Below are 25,074 nucleotides of genomic sequence, written 5' to 3' on the forward strand. Positions count from 1 at the left end.
GGCTGAATGGCTTTTGGGAAACTGCAAAGCTCTTTTACTCCAAGAACCCCACAAAACAAAAGGCCCATCTTGTTTCATATTAATATGTTATTGGTATTATTACTATGGGATCAAGGACACTATTCCCTCCAAAGAACTAAAGCTGAGAGGTGTATGGAAGATGTGAAGAAACAGCAACACATATCCAAAGAGAAATTCTGGAGAACAGAAGTAAACACATCAAAGAGATATATAAACAAGAAGAAGAGTGGGGCTGGTCATGGTCAGGTGTCCAGAGTAAAACTCTAGAGTTATAAAAAAGTAGTCGCCAATTATTATCGCTTAAGTCAGAAAAACTATTAGTAGCTTTTAGCAATTTTGTTTAATTGGAATATTCATAAAAAGAGGGAAATGTGGAAGGGAAAGAAGTAAGGAGATTGCCTAGCCTACCCTAAAGGTTGATCTAGTGAAATGATGCTCACTCCCCAACATAGTTCCAATCTCCAGGTGGGAATCCTAGTCGCTCATCAGGAAGCTGGCAGGATCCAGACATAGTACTAAGTAGGGGTACTTAAGTTTTTGATTGATTAACTTAAGAGTTGCTGATTGATAGACTAAGAGAGTTTGATTCACTCTTCACACTCTTTACAATCCCACTCCCACTGTGATTCTTTGGGAAACTAGTCTCCCCAAAGAATCATTCAACATAACCAGCTTATATCTCTAAAAATCTTCTAGCTAAAGGTGCATACAATATTACACTTTCTAAGAGGAAATTACAATAGTTGGAGATAAGAGGGAAATAAAAGAGAGAGAGCAAAACTAAGGATTGGTAGACACACTGACAAAAAGCTAATTAGGAGGCTCTGACATAGGAGTTTACATTCAGAATAAATGTGTTCAACCCCCTTCAGTTCAATCAATTACATCCCAAAGTTTGTTCTGGATCGTCTGATGCAATGTAGGCTTCTTTATGGCACTTTCTTCAAACAGTTCACTTTCTTGATTTGAGGAGTTTATGACTTCTTTTCCTGAAATTTTTCTCAAAAAATTTTGTCTTGGATTTTACAAAAATTATACAGTTTCCTTGCTTTGCAGTGAACTTTGGTCCAATATAGATAAGAGTCACAAGGGATAGGCAGGCATAGTTTAATTGCAAGCCTTACCATTGTAGGGGACACCCAAATCAGTGAGATCACAGATCCATTTGAATATTTGGGAAAGCCATAGTCTGTTATCAAACTATCATGTCTTTTTTTCCTTTGGGTAACAGCATCTTGATTATTTAACTATTGTCTTCTTTTAGAATTTGTAGTTATCTAGCCTCACCAGAACAACATTGGTGATTTTAAGAAATGGAATTTTGTTGCAGGCTTGTGGTCAGTGAAAACACTGTATAATTTCTGAAATACAGCATAGCCAATTCCCTCCCCCTATTCGAAATAAACCTAGTTCTTTTTTGATGTATAGTTATCATGTGAAATATAATTAGCATATCTTTATTAATTGACCAAAAGGTCAATATAATACTAGAAGTATTCGATAAACCCAAAGATCTCAACTTTTGGGACAAGAACTCACTATTTTGACAAAAACTACTCAGAAAATTGGAAAACAGTTAAGTGGAAAATTAGGTTTAGATCAACATCTTACACCCTATACCAAGATAAATTCAAAATGGGTAAATGACTTAAATATAAAGAGTGAAATCATAAATAAATTAGGTAAACATAGACTAGAATACCTGTCAAATTTGTGGGAAAGAAAGGAATTTAAGACCAAACAAGAGACAGAGAACATTACAAAATGTAAAATGAATGGCTTTGATCATATATTAAAAAGGTTTTGAACAAACAAAACCAATACAACCAAAATTAGAAGGAAAGCAAAAAACTGGGAGAGCATTTTTATAACAAAACTCTCTGACAAAGGTTTAATATCCCAAATACATAGGGAACTAAGTCAAATTTACAAAAAAAAACAAGCCATTCCCCAATCAACAAATGGTCAAGGGACATGAATAGGCAGTTTTCAGATGAAGAAATCAAAACTATCAATAAGCACATGAAAAAGTGTTCTAAATCTTTCCTGATTAGAGAAATGCAAATAAAAACAACTCTGAAGTACCACCTCATACCTAGCAGATTGGCCAATATGGCAGCAAAGGAAAGTGATAAAAGTTGGGGGGGATGCAGCAAAATTGGGACACTAATACACTTCTGGTGAAGTTGTGAATTAGTCCAACCATTCTGGAAGGCAATTTGGAACTATGCTCAAAGAGCTTTAAAAGAATGCCTGCCCTTTGACCCAGCCATACCACTGCTGGGTTTATACCCCAAAGAGATAATAATGAAAAGACTTGTACAAAAATATTTATAGTCATGCTATTTATAGTAGAAAAAATTGGAAAATGAGGGGGTGTCCCTCAACTAGGGAATGGTTAAACAAATTGTGGTATCTGATAGTGATGGAATTCTATTGTGCTAAAAGGAATTATGAACTGGAGGAATTCCATGTGAACTGGAAAGACCTCCAAGAGTTGATGCAGAGTGAAAGGAGCAGAACTAGGACAACATTGTACACAGAGACTGATACATTATGGCACAGTTGAACGTAATGGACTTCTCTATTAGCAGTAATACAATAACTGAGGACAATTCTGAGGGACTTATGAGAAAGAATGCTATTCACATTCAGAGAAAGAAACCGTGGAAGCAGAAAAGCAGAAGAAAAATGATCATATGGTTGGATGGGGATATGATTAGGGTTTTAATGTTAAAGAATCGCTTTAATGCAAATATGAATAACATGGAAATAGATTTTGAACAATGATACATGTATGCATAACCCGTTGTCAGCTCTGGGAGGTGGGAAGGAAAAAGAGGGATCATGAATCATGTAACCATGGAAAAATATTCTAAATAAAAAAAAGGAAAAGAAGGAAAAATATAATACTAGAAGAACTAAATCATATAAAGGTTAACATTTTCACTACAAATCAAATCAGAAGGCATAAGGAATTTGCAGCTAAATGGAAAGATGGCTCAAAAAGTTCTCCTTGGAGAGTCAAATTAAGAAGTTGGTGGAATTATATAGGCAACAAGAAACATTATTTAATGGGACACAGTCATTTCTGTATAACAGTTATGATAAGAATGGAGGAAAAACACTGTGAAAATAAGTCACGTTTAAATACCAGTATCAATAGCAGAGGATAAGGATTCAGTAATATTTTTCAAATTAAATCAATGCACATTTTAGTACGGGGCAGGGGCGGGGGGCAACAAAACAAGAATGATGTATTCTAAACTAGAAGATCAAGAAAAGAAGAGGTCGAAGACTTGGAGGCTACACAGAAGTCTCATGCCTTCATATCATGAATGATTATTTCAAGATGAAAATTAGGAAACACTGGTCATGGAAAGCACAAAACAACAGCTTATAAAATGGCATGGATCATATCTTAACTCTGCCTGTACCTCAGGCAGCTAGAGGTTGCAGTGGAAAGAATACTTGACCAGGGTTGCTTGAGTTCAAATCTAGACTCAGACACTTACAAGCCCTGTGTCTTTTAACAAGTCAGATTTACTCAGTTTGCTCAACTGTAAAATAGAGACAATAAAACACCTACCTCTCAATGTTATTATGAGGATCAAATGAGATGATAATTAATTAAAGCACTTGGAATAAAATCTTAGCAAAGGTAAGTGCCATATGTTAGCTATTATTATTATTAGTTATTACCGCAATGTATCCAACATTGTGTTCATAATCATTTACCCCAAACCACCCCTCTTCTTGACTTCCCTGTTTTTTGCTGGGGGTAGCTCCATCTTTCAAGTCACTCAGGTTCACAACCTTGGTGTCATTTTTAACTTTTTCCTTTCATACCCACCTAATATATCCATCAGCTTGTCAAATCTTGTCATTCTTCCCTCCACAACATCTCAAATATCTTCCCCTTCTCTCTCTTGTATTGCTACCATTTTACTCAAGGTCCTCATGTGAATGTGGGATTAACTCTCCCCTGCCCACTTTTAGATTTAATCACCAGAAGCACATATACCCCCACATTTCCTTAAGAGAGGTCCGCAACCCACGTGCTAAAGTGGGTGACATCTCAGAATTGAATTACTGCCCCCTGGGCAGTCCTGAGAAATTTCGAAAACTGAAATTGGTCCACTTAAAGTGGAAGGCAGGCACAGGAAGTGACACAAAGAAGAGTCTTTAAAAGTAGTTGCAACTTCCTGTGACCAGCTCTTTCTCCTTTGAACTTGGCCTTGGAGGAGCTCTGGCTTGAGACCTTAGACTGTTCTTGGATCGTCCTTTAGGACTACCATGTGGGTGAGTAAAAAGGCTGACTCCTTTCCTGGCTCCTGGAGGGACTAGCGTCCAGAGAGGTTCCCTCTCCCATCTTGGAGGAGGAGGCCTTGTGGCAAGAGCCCTGGCTTAATTTACCCATAGGCCCTCCAGCTGGGGCTTCTGGAGCCCTGACAGAGTAAAGCTGGGGCCAGAGCAAATAGTCTAGCTCTAGCTCATTAAGCTAGATTTCTTACTCTGCCCTCTTTCTCATTTCTCTAGTTTTACTCTTTCCCTCTATTTTATAAATAAATACTGCTAAAAAGTCATTTGACTTGAGATATATTAATTTTGGCAACCACATTTTTCTTATATTTAGTTCAGCCTTACACTCAGCATCTCTTACTTAGATGAATGTAATAATCCTGCTTTAACTGTCTTCATTCTCTAATCCAGTATTGGGCAAACTACAGCTCGCGGGCCAGACGTGGGGGGGGGGGGCTGAAATGTTCTATTTGGCTGCTGGACATTATTCCTAATCTGACGAATACAATGAGTAGGATACAATACAATGAAACTTTGAAAGAGTTGCCTTAGAAACAAACTGACAGATGAGCATTTCCTTTCCTTTGGCCCCCTCTTTAAAAAAGTTTGCCCATCACTGCTCTTATCCATTTACAGCTGCTGAAAGGATCTTCTTGAAGATTTGTTCTGACAATGATGATATCACTCCCTACTCAAACTTCAAAGGCTATAATAGCCAATGTTCATAGGCCCTTTACTCTAAGCACTTTATAATCATTATCTTATTTGATCCTGAGAGGACATCTTCTATGGTCCAGCCATATTGGGCCTTTTTCCTGTTTCTCGCACATAATGCTTTATATCATTTCTGATTTTTTTTTCTGATCTTGTATAGATTCTCTCTCATACCTGGAAGGTATGGCCTCCTCTCCTCTGTCTCTTAAAATTCCCTTTATTCCTTCAAAAAATCTCCTAAAAAGCCATTTTCCCCATAAAGTCTTTGCTATTCTCTTCAGCTTCTACTTACCTTACCTTACCCATGCCCACCTCAATTTATTTCATATATATTTTATTCATATTGTCTTTTCTGAATGAACATAAACTCCTTAAAGTAGAAATTGTTTCATTTTTCTTTGTAGCCTCAGACACTAGCTATATGAGCCTGTGTAAGTCATTTAACCTTTGCCTGCTTATTTCCTCATCTGAAAAATAGAGATGATCATTGCACCTGCTTCCCAGGGTTGTTGTTAGTATAAAATGAAAAAAAATTAAAAACTCTATATAAACACCAGCTATTTTTATTATTATTAGATGACTTTGATGGGCAAGAAGAAGAAAAGTATTTTGAGGGAGAGTAGGCCTGGCTATTTAAAGCTTTAATAATTTCAGAAACAAAATGCTACATTTAGAAAAACACCATTTGTAAGTTTATTTAAATTTTTTATACATATTTACTTTGGTGAATTTTGAATAATTTAATTTTTTTATTTTAACAAAATAGGATCAGAAAGAAAAAAAATCATGATTCTATCAATAAGGAAAAGTTCATGGCTAAAGCTCCAGATCCAATTTTAGAGATAATGGCCAGAACCACGTTAATCAGTCTGGTAAAGGGGTCTGTAAACTAGTTAGGATGATTTAGTAAACTAAAGCTGGGGAAATTACTTTCTTTTAACATGCTAAAAGTACCCTGTATTCTTTGAAATATTTATGGATTATTTCTTTTCTTGCATATAAATCACTACAACCCTTACATAAATTTTAGCATATGTAGTGGAGGTAGGGCAGGCAGGTGCTAGAATCAGGACCTCCAGAAAAAGGGGTGGTTTTTAAGGCATCCAGGAACCACCTTATAGGGCAGAATCTTTGGCTTTAGACCATGTGGGTTCAAGTTATTATTGTGTTAGTGAAATAGCTTTGGGGCAAATTCATGGGGAACCTATAGGTTTGGCAACTTGCAGGATTTATGTCCTAATACTGGGAAATGTTTGCTTAATTCAGACACAGCAACAGTGATTGGTGTGTTAACACTAATACTTGAAAGATATGGAACTGAATCTTATCTAAATTCTCTATCTTCTCCAATACATAGGACAGTACTCTACAGAAAGTGTTTAATAAATATTTAGTGATGTTTATCATGTTGTGAAAAACAAGCTTACATAATTCTCCTTGAAACTGGATGGGTATGGATAGTTTGAAGAATGTCTATTAAAAAAAAAAAAAGAGATGGTACTGCTTTTCTGATCACCTTGAAAGCTCCAAAGAACTCCTTCTCTCTAGGAAGTAATCAGAGAGATTTTTAACACACAAGCTTAGGAACTAAGACTGTACACATTCATAACAAAGTGTAAGCAATAAGAAGGTTTCATCAGGGCAAAACCAGCAAAGAAATCCTAGGGGCTCAGTTAAAGTAACTGCAAAGAGTACTCTGGGGAAATTCTAAGGGCCTGTCTGGCTTGCAGGACTAGAGCTATTTCTACAAAACTCAAGGGACACTGAGATAATTAGGAGCCACAAGGAAGAACTCTAGTTGTCCAGCTATTACAAATGCAAAAGGATTTGGGATTATACTGATTGGGGACTTATCTTCCTTCACTGATACAGTTGAGAATCTACCTATGTCTACCTACTGTTCAATTTTTATCCATGGCCTCCCAAAAATTCACCACAAAGGATCAATCCAACAAGGTGGAAGCCTTCTACTTTTCCCTGACATCCTTAGAGCAACAGTGATAAACTTCACCCATTAGTCATCTCCTTCTCTTGCCCCATGACCAACATTTTTCTTGAACACATGAAACAAAGCAGTTTCACATACATACAATTTCATCTTGCAAACTAGAATGTTTAGGGTATTTCTTTCTCACCAACTGTGCCATATAATTGGAAACACTAAAAATCTCTGTTATAGAGACAGCTAGGTAGCACAATGGATAGGGTGCCAGGTGTGGAGTTGGAAGTTTCTGAGTTCATATCTGACCTCAGACACTCCACAGTTGTGTAATCCTGGACAAATCACTTAATCCTGATTGCCTAGTCCTTGCTATTTTTCTGTCTTGCTTAGAAGTGATACTAGAAGGGAAGAGGTTTTTTTTTTTTTAAATTTTAAAATTTTTAAATCATTGACATATATATTTCTTTTATAAAAGCCTATTTTCCTCTCATAAAATGAAAGCAAAAGTTTCATGGGAAATACTATCTCTTTTTCAGTATGTGCTACAGTTCAAAAAATGGATTAGAAATTTAGAATGATATTTAAGATTAACATTTGATAACTCTTTCCTTGCTTAAAAAAAAAATTAAAGCATCCAAGCCCTCACAAGAATGCAAACACTGGATAGGGAATCTACATTACAAAATACTAATGTCAGCTATAAGTCCTTATTGTCCTTTTCCCACCATTCCTCTGTAATATATGACCTAAATTATTACATGGGACCTGACAATCAGAGCTTCCATATCAATCAAAATCAAACTGCCATATTTAGGGACTATTACTTAGATGTTGTTAAATTATGAAACATTCTGTCCTAAAATTAGTCATTTTACACAATTTACAACTTGGAAGTGTTCCATATGAATAACTGGCAACTTAAAGGCTAGCAACTAAAATGAAAAACAGATACTTGATAAAATCCATTAACAAAACAAAGTTTATTTTATTTAAAATAAGTTGACTATTGGAAAAAAATCTCCCTTATTTTATTTAAATATATATTTTATTTTATTGTGGGAACCCTCAATAAGTATTTTTAAAACACAGGACTGGAAGTTACTTATGAGATCTGAATATTGCCATAAAAGTCTTCCAGGTGATAAAGAAGTAACAAAGGTCAGAGGGGAAACCATAAACATATAGATAACATGAAGTCAGATATATTTGTAAGGGTAGAGTCCACTTTATATTTTGCTATAAGCAATACTGAGAATTCAAAATGCAGACAATACATAGGGGTTTTCTTTTAAAATCAGGACCCAGATCCTACCAAAGAATATGGCTACATCTCTTTAATTCATAATTTTCCTTCATTAGCAGTCATCTCTGGATAATCTGTGGATATTTGAAATCAACTTCTGTTAATTGTAAAGCCTACTCAGTGTTATTTTGTCCCAGTTTATCTCCTTATATCTAGTTTGAGTTGGGAAAACTTTCATTATTTGCTACTTCCCCTTCCTCTTATTTCCCTCTCTAGATCCACACCCTCTGACTCAGAGATTATTTGCAGAGGACACCTGTTTTAAATGGATCCCTAGGAAATATCTATGTTGTCTTTTCATGATCTGACCCTGCATTAGGTTGGCTGAAATATGATCCTTTGATTAAAAAAAAAAAAGACACCAAAAAACCCAACTGCTGCTCACAGACTGATGTAATTTCAGCATGACAGCATTTACTGGAAACTAGAGTAAAACCAATTAATGCTTTCCTTCCATGAAGCAGTAGGCCTTTAACAAAATAGATGGTGCCTCCATTTTTTTTTTAATTCAGTTTAGTTCTTGAGTTTTACATTTAAACTTAAAACTTAGAATCATTCCTCTTTTAAGGGGAACAAAATCCAAGTCTAAACAAAGTTGAGTGGCTCACTGTTCCTAGGTTGTCAGTATTTCTAAATAAACAAGATCTAAAAGTGCCAAGGAATAGGCTTGTTCAATGGTTATCAGAAGTCAGCACTTAATAAATGCCTAAATTTTGTTACCTAAATTACCACAACCTAGGGAAAAACCCCTATAACTTACCCAGAAGTTCCCTTTCCCCCTAAAAACCACAATAGCTTAGTGAAGAGACAACTGTTTGGTCTCCTCCATCCTACACTTTCACACTTCAGCAAACATTCTTATATGGTTCTTGGTCCCCTCCTTTTTCATCTTGCTGAAACAACACTCCTTAGCCATTGAAGTAATTAACCTTTTTTATGTCATTGACCCCTTGGGCCCTCTGGTGAAGCCTTCAGACTTAAGACTGACAGACAGAACATATAAAATAGATAGGACAGAGATAACAGACGAGATAGATGATAAACAAGATAGGATTGATGATATGACAGGAAAGAAATATGATAGGATAGATAGATGAATGATAGAATATAAAGATAGATAAGATAGGCAGGATAGATGAATGGATAAGTAGATAGGTGATGAGAGGATATAGATAAGTGAAACTAGATAAGACTTATCCAGCATTTAAAAGAAATTTAATCATTTCCAGGAGATGAACCCTTGTTTTAGGGGACTCCTCCCTTCTCACTGCCCGGCTTCCAGGGTTCATGCACCACAGTTCCTTCCCCCGTGGTGCGTACGCACGCTCGCTGGTGGGCTCTTCCCACGCAGTGCGGCCAAGGCGGGTCGAGTGAAAAAAAGGGGGCGTTTTCCCACGCTCTGCACACGTGATCGCCACCCCTTCCCTCAAAGGGCCGGGCTCCAGAGAGACCCTGAGACTGTGGGAAATGATAATGACGGCGATGACGAAAGAGATGACGCCGGCATCTCCTGGGTTCGCTCTGCCCCCACGCGCGGCGCAGGAGGCAATTGCACACGCGCACAAATCCGTATACATACATACACACACACGCGCGCGCGCGCGACACGCACCCTTCCCGTGGGGCGAGCGGAACGCCCCTACCCCCTGGCCCCTCGCGCGCACCCGCAGCAGCTGCACCAGCAGCCCCGGCCAACACCGCGCGAGCACCCGCCCCTTCACCTACCTGCGCCCCTCCCCCCCAGACTGGGCACCTCTCGAGCCGGGCAACCTCCGCAACGCCCTCCCCACCCTCTGTCCCTTTGTCCCTGGGCGGCGTGCCGAGCTCGAGGCAGAGCCGAGGCCCGTTGAGAACATGGCGCTTATCCCCTGCCAGGTGCTGAGAGTGGCCATCCTGCTATCTTACTGCTCCATCCTATGCAACTACAAGGCCATTGAGATGCCTGCGCACAAGACCTACGGAGGCAGCTGGAAATTCCTGACGTTTATAGACCTGGTAAGGTCGCCCGGCCCTGTGTGTGCGTGTGTGAGTGTGTGTGTGCGCACGCGTGTGTGGGGGCGCGTAATCACACCCCGTACACACCTCCTAGCCATGCTCTCTGCTACCGTAACATCCTTTGACCCTCCCTCCAGCACCTGGTGGGGGAAGTAGAGTGGGAGGGATTTGGGGAGGGGGAGACCGCGCTCTCTTCCCCATAGGGGCGGAGCAGGACGCTTCCCCCTCCCCTTTAATTCCCCTCCTCTCCCCTCCCTCCGACTGCAAAAAGATTAGAGGAACTTGACTGTGAAATTGGCTTCCTGCTGGGTTTGACCTCGCCACCCCCTCACTGACCTCGGCAGTACCCACTGAACTATGGCTTGCGGTATCCGCGCCTTCTCCAGAAAAGGGCAATCAGCCCGGAAGGGAGGGCAGCAAACGCAGTGAAACACCCTTTCCTAGTCCCACCTTGGTGTAACCCCTCCTCTTCCCCGCTCCCCACTCCCATCCCATCATCCTAACTGGGGTTTATCCACTGCAACTTTCAGAGAGAAACTCTTAGAAATTCCTTTCAAATGGTTTAACTTATCCTGGACACATCCACCATCTCATAAGTTGGGGCAAATCATAACTATGTAATGGTCTACAAAAAGCTGAGTCTTCTCTTTTGTGGTACCTATTTCAGTTTGGACACTTTTTACCTTCCTTTAAGCTGGAGCAAATTACATATATGCAATGATCTACAAAGAGCCGGGTTATCCCTTTTGTACCTATTAAAGTACCCACTGCAGTCTGGTCAATTCATTCAGAATTGTTCCATCTTAGGTGACCCAAGAGAACTGGGCCTACCCTGTCAGAAAAATACCTCACTGCTAAATGAAGAAACTTCTGAGTGAAAAATAGAGTGTGTTAATTTGGTGAGAGTTATATAGGCTGCCTTCTCTCTCTCTGTCTCTCCTTCACTTCTCTGTCTCTTCTATCTTTTCTCTCTTGCTCTAGACTTTCCTCTGTCTCTCTCTTTTCTCTCTCCTGTCTCTCTTCTCTCTCCCCTCTATCTCTTATATGTATGTATTCTCTAATATGTGTATATGTGTATTCATAAAGTATGATACAAAAAAGCCAATCCAAATCATAATTTTTTGGAGCTCAAATGGGAAAATGCCTAGCTAGTGGAAAAAAAGGAAAGAAGAAATGAAAATTTTCAAGATCATGGAAGATGTTGGCTCTCTAGAGTAGCTATCCCACTGTCCCACTGCTCCTTCCTGTGCAACCGCAAGACCATTGAGATGCCTGCCACAGGACAGTGGGGTCTAGGGCGGGATTCCTCTCCTTGCTGCCATGAGGACTTTACTCTGTCTTTTGGAAATGCTCTAATATAACTAAATAGAAGTCTGTCTTAAGTCTTAAATAGACTAGAGGCTCCTTTTGATCTTTAATAATATTGTCCTAGTTTTACCACCTTTTCAGAAAAGTTTTATAGTTTAAATGCTTACAGGTATTTCATCTCCCACCACTATAAGATTTCAAACCTTCTGCCCTCAAACTGACTGCATTGTGCCATTCTTGTCTGGGAAACATGCTGAGCTATAACTACTGAAGATAAAATAGAAGAATCCATCCAAACTATAAGAAGGCATCTCTCTGAGCTTACCCAGATGTTAAGTGGGACTCTATTGAACTTGTAGAGGCTTCAGAAGACATAGAAGTAGTTTAATCTTTTCCTAGTGGTTGGATTGGGTGATCCTTTCAATCTCAAAGATTCTGCATAGATCTGTTGTTGGGGAATAGAGAAAGGAGAAGAGTTAGAATAATGACTCAGAAAAGGATTGAGATTAGAATTCATCACCAGTTAGGAAAAAGTCTTAGAACTCAAGAAAGAACTTTTCATTTAGTATAAGACCTGGCTTTTAATTCTATTTCTCTGATTTAGCACTACTTATGGGATTTGGGCAAGTCACTTTACCTCTCCTGGCCTCAGTTTCCTCATTTGTGGAATGAGCATTTGGAACTAGAGACCTTTAAGAGTACCCTTCTGGCCTGCTATGTAATTCTAGAACTTGACATGGCTACTTTCTTCCTTTATTTTTTAAACTCTTGCTTTCTTTAGTTAAGTGACCTCCAAGGGTCACACAGCTAGCAAGTATCTGAGGTCACATTTGAACCCATGTCCTCCCAACTCCATACCTGACACCTTATCCACTCAGCCACTTAACTGCAATATGGAATGATCCGAAGGGAACTTGGCCTTAGAATCAAGGAGGTCAGGGCTCAAGTTTGACTGACACATTCTGGTCCTTAGACAAGCTCATACATATATATTTCCATGTTTCAGGTAATTCTCTAAGATTCCTGGGTGAAAAACATTTGCCATCTGCACTGGGAAAGAGAGTTTCCTACACAGGTCCAAACAAACAAAAAAATCGACATTGTCAGAATGAATCTAGACAAAGGCAACTGACTACCTTTAATAATAATAATGATAACAACAATAATAAAAATAATAAAGTACATTATGCCCATCATTATTTTGTGAACGTCTAGATTTTTTCTCATTTAGACATTTATGATAAAGATTCACATGAAATGTTCCTTCTTTTCCACTTTCTGTTGCCCCATAAATATTAAAGGATGTATTATGTTCTCTAGTTGCCTCTTTATTCAATCAATGAACACTTGAGTGCCTACTAGCATAATGCAGTGGGATAAATATTGGATTTAGAATGGAACACTTGGGTTTAAATCCTAACTGGGATTTATTTTAAGTTATTTTATCTGGACCCCAATTTCTGTTAAATATAAAGTTGAAGGTTACAATTCCTAAAATAGAGGTGATGGACTCTTGTTGCAGAAAGAGACCTACATTTTTTAACAGACCAATTATAGGTTTTATTTTCCTTCCCCCAATGTGGGGTAGAGTTGGCAGATAAAGGGAGGTTAGGGATAACTTTGAAAAAGAAAAACAAAAGCTGTTTAAAGATTTTAAAAAATCCCCAGAATACAATACCAAAGAAGCAAGGAAGCTTTGAAAGTTAGATGTTACATTTATTATATGCCAAAAAAGAACAGCAAGCTGCAGTATGTATTATAGATTTGTGGTTTCGTGGATAGTCCTCATTTTCTGTTCTACTTTGTATGTATTTGGGAATATTCTTTTTATTTGGTGTTAAAGTTCACTATTTAAGAGAAAATGTAATCACTATGTTGAACTAATTAATTTCTAAGGTATCTTTTAGCTTATGTTATGGAAAATATCAAGCACATTACTCTTAGACTAGGAGCAGCTGAGTAAAGTTGAATTTGGATTCTTTTCTACTGGTTTTCAGTTCTCAAAGGGTAATAAAACCATAGCCAGACCATATAATGATAGGAAAAAGTGAAATCAACATGCAAATTATTTTAAATTTCTTTTTAGGTACTCGAGAAATCTATCTTTAAAATGTGTCTTTGGTCTCCGAAATGTCCCCAGGGTACCGTATTTTTCCATTTATAATGATTAATATTCTTAAGAAAGTAGAATAAAATGCTCGATTTTACATTTTACTTCTGTACTTGCCATGTAGTATATCTCAGATAAGAGTTTATAGCTTAATTTATCATAAGTAGTAAAACTTCCCAAAGTGAATTTTTGTATTCCTCTTTTACCCAACAAAACAGTAATGTGGTATGTAGAAGAGAAGCAGTTTAAGCAAAAACTCCTTAGATTAAATTTGGTTCATTTTGTGAGTGGCATTTTGTGTTGTGTGTGCATTTGTGTGGTATATTCAGAAACAGTGGAATGCTGATGCTGGATAAATGCATGTTGATTGACTGGTAGGATCAAAAGAATGCATTTGTGTAGACTGGGAAATTCCATCAATTATTTTAGATACATTAGCTTCTTTGGTTATGTTACTTGTACATCTGCTATGAAACAGGTTCTTTGGTGTGGAAGAGCTGGTAAAAGAGTTGCTGATTCCCTTCCCTTTGCACATCTTACTGGAATTACAGAGCATCCTCTGGGCACTGGTTGAGGTTTCTTTTTTATTTTTCCCTTGTTATGTAGCATTTAGGAAAATTGGTACATTGTAGGGTTTTCATTTGTTTTTCTATAGTCATTTGAAATGTCATGTTACTCCTAGAAACGGGAACTGGGAAAGCCTGAACAATGGTATGATTTTCCGTGTTGAATCAGATGTTCTTGTAACCAAGGCACTCTTTAAAAAATCTTGCATTCCAGGATAATGTGGAACTCTTATGAAGTAAAGGAATAGATGGTTGTAGGGCCTTTTGGTCCTTGCAGTGCTATTACCCTTTTTGAAATTAATAGGAGTTTTTGACTTAGGACTCATCTTGAACTACCTGGAAAAAGATGAAGAGATGGCACCCCTTACGGATTTCCCAGGTGACATCATAGTAGCCCAGAAGTTGTTTGAAATTTACCAGGTGATAGGAAACTGGATATTTTGAGTTTGTTTTCAGCTGCTTTCCTTGAAATGCTTTGACTTTCATTTAGTATATCAGTCCTACAGAAGTAATCCCAAAGTAAATTTAAATACTTTGGAAGTAACTTAATCCCCATCCTCCTTCTTCCTAACTGACCTGTATCTATAAACTGCCTTCATTTAAAATTTAAATGATCTCCTTTTTTTGAAATTGTACCTTATAAAAATCTATTGGGGGTGGTTATTCTCTTTTAGTTGTTAAATTGCTATTTTCACTTGTCCAGATTTTTATTTGTTTTATCCTTATAAATCCATAGTAATTTTATATCTTAGATATACTCTTTAGTAAAGCAAGTAGAATGAATGTCTAGTAAAATTATGTTCTTCTCATGGGCTGATAAACTATTCTAAACTTGGTTAGTTGATATGAATTAAATGAATTCTGTTGAATAAAAAATACTGAATAAATTTATAGAAATTTCTGACAATCTATTTGATGAATTTTTTTGATAATGCATTTATGTATACTCCTATTTTTGAAGAACTTATAATTGATTTTTTTAAATAAAATTGGTCACATTTTTCCAGAGTAACATATTGGTGACTTTGGGGAAGTTTATTGTGTATAAGTGATCTATTCATTTGTGGGTTAATGAAAGATAATAATATAATAGGATTCTGGTTGACTCTATGTAGAGACCAACTTTGAGGTAATATTGACCTAGGATAAAACTATTTTAGTTCATATTACAAAATAACATGAACAGATTTTAGAGAGTATGCTATTTAGGGAGATTTCAGATCTCCCACAGAGCTGGCCTGCTGTGATCAAATAAACCAAAAAAGCAATTATTCATCAGTTTATAGATGTGTAATGCATTCTATAGATTACAGTTACAAGTTGAGTTCAATAAGTATTTAAAACATTTTTAGCCAGACCTATGGTTTCATTGTTATAAAGAATACCCAGTAAGGAAACTCTTTTTACTAATTCATATGGGCAAATGGCTAGACAATTGACCTGGGAGCACTAAGCCTGGGTGTGAAGTCAGTGAGTAAGCATTTATTAAGCACTTACTGTGTGCCAGACTTTGTCTTGGGTGGGATAAAGAGGAAAAGGCAGAAACAGTCCTTGCTCACAAGGAAGCTACATTCTAATGGTCAAGACTTGTAAGGTGCATGGGGAGTAGATAGAAAGTCATTTCAAAGGGGCAGTTCCTACCAGTTTGTGACTTGTCCAGGGTCACACAGCCAGCCAGAAATCAGATTTGAATTCTTTTGTTGATTCTGAGGCCAGCATTCAAATCACTACTCCATATAAGCTCTCTCCTTTATGGGAGGTTTCCCAAAGCATAGTTTAATATACAGTGCAATCCAGCCTCTATTTCCATTCTCTTATCCATCCTTTTTCTTGGAAAGAATGGAAAAAGTATGGTCCAGAGATAGAGACGTGAATTTTATCCTGCCAAGTCTGTGAGAAAAAAGTAATTCTTAATGGTTCAGTAATAATGGGGCAAGAGATTTCTAATAGATTCCCTTGGGCATATGTGCTTGGCTCTGTGCTGTTTAATCATTTTATCAGTGACTTGGACACAGATGGCATGCTCACTGAATTTGCAGATGATACAGATCAAGTACAGTGAAAAGAGGAGTGGCTCTGGAGTCAGAGGGCGTGGGTTCAGATTCTACCTGTGATTGTGATGCTTGTTGTTTGTGGGGCTTTTTCATTAGTGAGATGAAGGGTTTTTGTAAATAAATGTAAATAAACATCATATTAATGATCATAATATAAAATAATGTAAAAATAACACCCCTTCTGCACACTGTAGCAATAAGAAAATTTGACACATTTTTAAAACATTTATTAATATTTATTTTTTAGAAAAGTTAACATGGTTACATAATTCATGCTCTTACTTTCCCTTTCATCCCCCTTGAGCTCACCGCCCGCCCCTCCCCCCCCCATGGCTGATGCGTATTTCCACTGGTTTTAACATGTATCATTGATCAAGACCTATTTCCAAATTGTTGATAGTTGCATTGGTATGGTAGTTTCGAGTCTACATTCCCAATCATGTCCACCTCAACCCATGTGTTCAAGCAGTTGTTTTTCTTCTGTTTCCACTCCTGTAGTTCTTCCTTTGAATGTGGGTAGCGTTCTTTTCAATTTGACACATTTTTAATGTTCCTTTAAGCATTTAAAAACTGGATTCTGCCAATGTCTGAAAAAAGGACACTAGATATTTTAATATCTCTCCATGTGTATTTTTAATATTTAAAATTCAAGGTATATTCAGTGCTTCATAAAAAACTAAGAAGTAGAATTGTAGAATTTCAGAGCTGACAGGGCCATTGTTTACAGAATCACAGCTTTTTAAACTGGGAGGGAACTTATAGACTATCTTGTCCAACTCTCTTATTTTATAGAAAGTTAACTAGGAAGGAGAAGGAAGTTAACTAGATAGGTTAAATGATTTGCTCAAGGTTGTACAGGTGGTAAGCAGCCTCAAACCCCAGTTTTAGGGATGAGGAAATAGATTCACATCTCTCAAAGTAAACAGAATAACACTTCTCTTGAAAACATTTTGCAGTAACATGTTTTCTCATAGCAATCCTGTGAGTTAAAGATTATCCATACTTTACAATTAGAAAACAGACATATCTGGGAGAAGGGTTAAGTGATTTTGCTGAAGGTCACCCACCAAAAGAGCTGAACAGGAATAAGTAAAACTTCACTATTTGGTAGGAATGCTTCTCTGAATAAGATATTTAATTTGAATTATAGATTGGAAAAAAAAAAACTTTCAAGTTCATAGAACCAATATTCCCAACCAGATGTTGCCTAGTAGAGACTTTCTTTAGTTATTGAATAATTATTTTCAATTAATTTCTCAAAACATCAGTTTATGGAAGGTACTAACTTTTTTTTTCCTCTTCTGTTTCTACTATGTCTCTTGAATACTTAATAAACTCCAGGATGCCTGGAGGATGAAATACAGTTTTGCTTCTAGGATGAAATATAAGCTGCTCTGTTTAGCTTTCAAAACTTTCTACAACCTGACCCTAACCTATCTTTTTAGCCTCACTGTAAATATCTAGTCACCATGACCCACAGGACTTTCCATCTCCAATCTTTTAACTCTATATTGTGGAATCCTTCTCTTCTGTCAAGGTATAATAACTAAAGCACCACCTCCTGCATAAAGCCGTAATACCTAATTCCTTTCCTCTCAAATTACCCTCTATTTCCCTACTTTATATTTATTACGTTTTTGCTTATTCTTTACATACTTATATATGTACTTCTTGCCTATGCTATTCAAATGTGTTCCTTGAGATGTAAGGACCATTTCATTTTTTGCTTTTTATTCCCCAATGCTTAATACAATGTCTGCTACTTTGTTAATGCTTCACAAAAGTTTGTTGATTTAAATCTTAGTGGTTCTCAGTAATGCAATGATACTACAGAGAGAATATACCTCTGGTTTCTTTGTGTATTCTATAGTAAATTCCCAGATGAGGAAAATCCTTCTGTAAATGCTGGGCAGCACCTTCTTTTCAACTTTCAATCCTAGAAAATTGTCTAGAGCACTGAGGGGGTTGAATGCCTTTTCTAGGGTCACACAGCCAATATGTATCAGACACAAGACTTGAATTCAAGTCTTTTTGGCATCAAGACTGATTATTCTATTTGATAGGGTGCTCAGAAACTATTGACTAGTTTTGATCATAGGTTGTGTTTGAAGAAATAATTTTCTACTTAAGAGCAGATTTCAATATGGACATGTTTTCCTTTCACTTTCTTATTAAAACTATCAGCACAATAGAGAATATCTTGTTTTATGTAAAATTATTTTATTTATAATATTTTCCCATGGGTTCCATTATTCATGATTCTCCCTCTTTTCTCCCCCTCCACCCTGAGCTGACAAGCAGTTCCACTGGGTTATACATATATCATTGTTCAAAACCTATTTCCATGTTATTCATTTTTGCAATAGAGTGATCTTTTAACATCAAAGCCCTAATCATATCCCCATCAAACCATGTGATCGATCATATGTTTTCCTTCTGCATTTCTGCTCCCACAGTTCTTTCTCTGGATGTGGATAGCATTCTTTTAGAGAAGAATATCTTAAACACTGTAGAAGTGATGATAATGAAGTCATTTATTTTTCTTTTTTAACCCTAAGGCAGTGATGGCAAGCCTATGGCATGGATGCCAAAGATGGCATGCAGAGCACTCTCTGTGAGCACTCAGCCACCCTCCCTCCCCACCCCCAGAATTTATTCTAGAAAGGCAGAGGGACTTGGGTGGAGCTGTTCCCTGTGCTGACACTTTTCCCCATTCCCTGACCCTCTGCTTAGCAGTCCAATTGGAGCATACGGGGAGGTAAGATGGGTGACTCACAGGTGGCAGAGCTGGAGGGGAGCAGAGCTCTTGGGCCACTCCCCTCCTCCTCTCTATACTCACTGAGGACATTCCTCACTTCCCCCACTCCTACTTCAGCTGCCCAATGGGAGTTCTTCCTCCCTCCCCTGAGTGGGTTAAGGGGGTGGGGTAGGTCATACCCAGCATATGAGGGGGATGGGCATGGCACTCAGTGAGGGGGTAGGATGAGGGGGGTGCCCTGGCACTCCATTTCTAAAAAGTTTGCCATCACTGCTCCAGGTTTTTCAACTAACCTTAGACAAATTGGAAAAATATTTCTAGATCCCCACTTAGATATCAATTTTAAAAGAAAAAAATGTTTTCCAATGGAAAGGTCAGGTGATCGTTTTGTAAAAATGAAGATGCCATTTTAAGGACCCTCTAGAATTCTTTGATTCCAGCCCAGGAGTCAATAGTATTTACTTCTCATTGTGTCTCAATGAGAATTATCAAATTCTATTTGAGTCATGATAAAGTATTCCTGATATGAGGAGACAAAGTTTGTAGGAAATCAGTTTTTTGACTTTTTTGAGTTAAATGCTGATTTTTAAAAACATGTTTCTAATTTCCCCCTCATTTGGGCTGTGGTATGTGGAGAACAACGATGGTGCCAAAATTACATTTGTATACCAAATAATCCCAATTTAATGATGTATAGTTTGAGATTGTTTGTAGGTACTCTGTTTTTTTTTGTTTTTTTTTTAGAGCTCTTTGTTAACCCTAGAATGCTTTTTATTGCTCAGCTGAGGTCCTCTTTTTTCTGCCTATGGGAAGTGTATCAAATTCTGCAGAGGTGACAGCATTAGGGCCTCCTACTTTTTTGAATGCTAAACCTTTCCCTCATGGACTTTATCTTATTATGCCCTTTCCCTGCTCCCCCGCAGCCTTTATCCTCAACTCTAGATTTCTTGGTATCACACAGGATTTCTCGGTCAAGTCCTCACATGCCCTCGATAAAACCCTCCAACTCTTTTCCTTTTGTCAGGCTGGCTGCCAAATACCAGTTTGATATTTCACCGGGACATTGTATCTCACAAAGAGGCTGTTTGTGGAGTTTCCATATTAGGACACTTAGAGGAAGTGGAAAGGAAAGATTGTAGAGAGCTCTGTGCACCTGGGAAAAGGAGTTTTCCGATGCACCCTGATAGGGCGAAGGTGCACTGGGGTAGATGTCATCCCGAGTCCCTGTTGCTGACTGCCTGCTCTTGGGTTGTTGCCCATGTGCCCAGAGTGTAAGCCACATATGGTCAAGATAGGAGATCCCAAGTCAGACTCCATCCTTCTACCCTGACTCTTGCCCTCTTCCTAACTAATTTCCCCAACACTGTGGAAGGGGCTGCCATTCTCCTGGGGCTTCCACCTGCAAATTAGGTGTCATCCTCCACTTCTCACTTTTCCTCCCCATATCTACCCTCTTGTCAAGACTTGTTGATTCTCCCTTTAGAACACTTTGGTTCATTCCTTTCTCTCTGCTGGTGCTGGCGCCCCCCTCATCACCACCTTCCTGAACTATTGCTGTAGTCTCCTGGATGGTCTCCCTTCCTTGAGTCTGTCTCCACATGAGTCTGTCTCCACATGAGTCTGTCCTACACTCAGCTGTCAAAGACCATGCCATCCCGCCACCTTCTTATTTCCTCCAGTTAGATACAAAGTCCTCTGCTTTTTAAAATAGCTCATCACCAGACCCCTCTCTACCTTTCCAGTCTCCTTATATCTTATTCTGCTGCTCAGAGACTTTGATCCAGTGACACTGGTCTCTTTGCTTTTCTTTGGATATGACATTCCATCTCTAGATTGTGCATTTAAAAAAAATCTTTCTGTCTTAGAATCAATGCTTAAGTTTTGGTTTCAAGATGCAGGAGTGGTAAGGGCTAGGCAATTGGAGTTAAGTAACTTGCCCAGGATCACATAGCTAGGAAGTGGTCAAGGTCAAATTTGAACCTAGAATCTTCCAAACCTTCCAAACTCAGACCTGGCTCTTTATCCACTAAGCACCTGGTTGCCCCTGGGCTGTGTATTTTCTCTGGCTATCTCCCTACCTGAAACGCTTTCCCTCTAGCCTCCTTGAATTTCTGAAAATCTTAGCTGAAGTCCCACCTTCCACAAGAAGTTTTTCTTAGTCTTCTCTCTATTCATTATTTCCAATTTATCTTGTATATAACTTGTTTACATTTAGTTTTTACATTTTGTCTTTGCATTAGATTTTTGTGCTCCTTAAGAACAGAAACTGGTTCTTGCCTTTCTTTGCATTCTCTAATGCTCAGCACAGTGATGAGACTTTCAGACTCCAGGCCCAGAACTATATTCACTGTGCCACCTAGCTGCCCAACAAAGATCTTTCATGAGTGGGATGTCACTAAGAAATGTAAAAAAGAAGCATCCATAAGTGCAAGACCACTAGAAGCCCAGGATGAGAATCTTTGCTTTTAAAGGAAAATGTCTTTATCTCAGAGCTGAGACATTAAGGGGGTGTGTAAGAGGAAAGCCTCTGTAGGCTGAGGCCAAAGGGGAGATTCCCCCATATCCAGAGATAAAACTTTCTGTGTCAGGAGGCTCTAGGAGGGATTGAGAACCCCACTAGGTCTGGAAGTGGTGCTAATCCAAACATATCTTGGGCTAGAAGTTTGAATGTTCCAGCCTAGATGGTGTTGAGGTTAGAGAAAGGAAAAAGAGGCAAACTGCCCAGTATATTGTGCCAGCCCAGCCAATCTGGCCAGACATTAAAAGTTAAGATCAGAAATATGCACTCTGTAAACTTATTCATTTCTGGTTTGTTTTGTTTTGTTTTGTTTGTTTTCCTTTAGTTTCCTAGTAAAAGTTCCATTCGAAAAATTGCAGTTTTCTCTAGGATGAAAAGGGGGAAAAAAAGCATTCTTCCATGTATCAGTCAGGGGCTATGATCTTATGAACCCTGCTCTGAATATACAGTGGAACCACTGTGCCCTCTGGCTTAGGCATTGCTATGGAAGAGCTCATGGAGCCAGGGAAATTCAGAATGAGAATTTATGGGATTGGAGAATAGCCGTGCCAAAAAATGCTTCGAGATCAGCTAGTCTAATCTATTGATTTTTATAGAGGTGGAAATTGGGACCTCAATAGGTGAGTGATTTACTAAAAGCTCTACATAATCCAAATAGGAGAGCCAGTGTTGGGATTCAGGTCTTTTGTTTCCTAGTCCAGTGTTCTTTCTGTTATACCACACTGCTTCCAAGAAGAGTTAAGAGTTCAGGATCACTCTTGGTATTGATTTCTTCCTTTTTTGATCAACTTTCCCTAGGCTGCAGAGAGAGTTTATAGTGTGGTGAAGGGAGGTAGCAGAGAAAGTGGAAGAGATGGATACTTTGTGGATACAGGCCATTCTACCCCCAGGTGACAAGTTAAAATATTATTACTAATCTGGGAAGACTTCCTTTAGTTGTCTACCCTTCCAACTCTAGTTTAGCCTATTTAAAACAAAGGGTACAAGGGATAGGAACCACTGCAGGGAACAATGATTACAGATTTTTCTATAAAAAGAGTAAAATCCCCAGGAACGTTCTTTACTGCCTGTACCCCGTCATGAAAGGAGCTTCCTATATATGAACTTAATATGCTGTTTTTATAATTTGAAGACATGAGTTGGAATCCTGGCTTTGCTGATTACTACCTGTGTGACTTTGGCAAAGTCATTTAAATCATCTGGCCCTGAAAATGAGGGGAGCAGACTGGATGACATTTAAGGTCCCTTTCAGCTATAGATTTATGATACCCTGTATAAACCATTCTCTAAGAACATTATTGAGAACCAAAGAGGGAAAGATGCTAGATTAATTCACATCAAATTTTAAAGAAAGCTGGAGGAAAGGAAGCTAGTCAAAACAGAAATGAGCTAACAAACAAGGACCCCAGAGAATGGCTGGTTCTGATAGAGAGATGATAGACCCAGAATGCAGATTAAGACTTTGGACATGGCCAGTGCATGAGATTGGTTTTGCTTGTTTGTAACAAAGTCCCCTCTCCCTCCCCCTCCCACCTCCCACTTCCCCACCCAGCTTTACTTTCTTCAAGACAATTCTGTGGTGCAGTGGATAGAGTTCTAGTTCCGGAGTCAGGGAGACCCGAGTTCAAATAAAGCCTCAGACAATAATAATAATAGCTATGTGACCCAGTCAAGTCACTTAATCACTGTCTACCTCAGTTTTCTCAACTGAAAATGGGGATGATAATAGTACCTAACTTCCAGGGCTGTTGTGATGATCAAATGAGTTAATACTTGTAAAATACTTAGGACAGTGCCTACCCCATAGTAGGTGCTTAATAAATGCTTGTTTTCTAACATCTTTTTTTTTTTCCAGTGGGCAGAGTATCCAGGGGAGTTAAGCAGAACATGAAAGGTCACCCTAGTTCAACTCCTTTGTTGCCAAACAAATGGGGAAAATTAGGTCCAAAAAAGGTAGAACATTAATAATTGCCCAAGGTTGTAAGATAACACTATGGCAAAGAATTTAAGGATACAAAGATGACTTCCAAAGAGAAAGTAGACAGGAAGGGAATTGTGTGGTTCAATTTAAAACTACCTATGGAAATCTTGGCCTTGAATATTTAATTCTTTCTTCTTTCAATGTCAATATTTCTACTACATTCATTTTGCCTTAGTGGCAAATTTATATGAATGGGTCTTGGATTTTACTTTTAGAAAAACTCTGTGTAGTTCATAGAATATGATTGTTTGCTTTGGTTTAGGAGATGGTTGGTGTTTTGTTTTCATTTAAATCTATTTTTTATTTCACTATTTTCTGTCAGTGTGATTCAAATGAAAAGTTATAATTTTTTGTTGTTAAAAAGCACAAAAACTTCATAGTGGAGGATACTGGGAGTTTTGGTTCTAAAGTTTGTAGGAGGCTTCCAGTTGCAAGGGTGTTTGGGGGAATAATTCTGATTCCACATTCTTAAGGGATCTCTTATTCCTGGAGCTTCCAATTGGTAGTTGAGGAATTTGACTCCAAAGTTGGCTGGGCCATATCCAAGAAAGGGCAAATCCTTCAAGTCTAGCTGGTGTCTCGGCTTCCGGGTTAAGATGGCGGCAGAGTAAGAAGCAGCTCTTAACCTCTCCTGACCGAAACACACAAAACTCCTCAAGGGGACATAAAAACAAGTCCAGACGAACGGAGGAACCCCACAACAGGGCACAGCGTGGAAGGTACGTGGAATCGAGACATTTCCAGGCTAAAAAGGGCTCTCACTCACTCAATCGCGAGCTGAGCAACCGCCCCACCCCCACCCCCTCCACACTCACCTATAGCTCCGAACCCAGCTAAAAAGAAATAGAGCAAGTTTGGGGCACCCATCGAGTCATCAGCAGCTCCGGGACCTGTTCCTGACAGCAGCAAGACTTAGGACCCCATTAAGTCAAAAAAAGCACGCGAAATCTGAGCGCGCGCGCCGGAGCAGGACGCTGGGCGAGCAGAGTACCGGTTGAGTAGAGGCGTGGGTGGAGGCAGAACTAAGCCTAAGTGGGGAACCAGTGCAGACGGGTATACGACTGTGGAAGCAGCGCCCTGAGACTTGTAAAGAAACCTCCAGCAGAGGATCAAGCAAGAGGGCCCACCAGGGGGCTTGACCTTGGAAAAAACCAGAATTCAGACCTCAGGAGCCAATAGATTGGGAACAGACACTGAGCCCGAGGATAAAGCTGAGAAGCTGCTGGGCTAATGATGGCTACTCAGCATCAGCATCAGGAGGTTCAGAAGAGAAAGAATAATAACAAAAAGAAGAAGTCTTTAACACTCGACAGCTTTTACACAGAGAAAATCCAGACAACCGAGCAAACAGAGGAGGAGAACAAACAAGCATCCAGACCCTCCTCAAATAAGGAAAACTCCTCACAAGCTATGGAAGAGTTCAAAACTGAGATTCTGAGGAAAATGGAAGAGATCTGGCAAGAAAATAACAGTTTAAAAGGTAGAATCTTGCAATTGGAAAG

At 38.7% G+C, this 25,074-nt stretch overlaps 1 protein-coding gene across 7 annotated transcripts in view; it reads left to right on the forward strand.

The window, feature by feature from the left end:
* The first annotated feature begins 9,880 nt into the window (after positions 1 to 9,880).
* AIG1 (androgen induced 1) overlaps positions 9,881 to 25,074 on the forward strand; it is a 329,441-nt gene continuing 314,247 nt past the window's right edge. For 6 of the 7 annotated variants that reach the window (XM_044671565.1, XM_044671564.1, XM_044671566.1 and 3 more), the window contains exon 1: positions 9,881 to 10,277. In XM_044671565.1, coding sequence (XP_044527500.1) covers positions 10,137 to 10,277 — 141 coding nt within the window. In that variant the 5' untranslated portion in view covers positions 9,881 to 10,136. Of the gene's footprint in view, positions 10,278 to 12,591; positions 12,709 to 25,074 lie in introns of those variants that run through there. The other variant, XM_044671571.1, reaches the window with a different exon arrangement.

The sequence above is a fragment of the Gracilinanus agilis genome, chromosome 4 (genome assembly GCF_016433145.1).
Source record: "Gracilinanus agilis isolate LMUSP501 chromosome 4, AgileGrace, whole genome shotgun sequence".
Lineage (NCBI taxonomy): Eukaryota > Metazoa > Chordata > Mammalia > Didelphimorphia > Didelphidae > Gracilinanus > Gracilinanus agilis.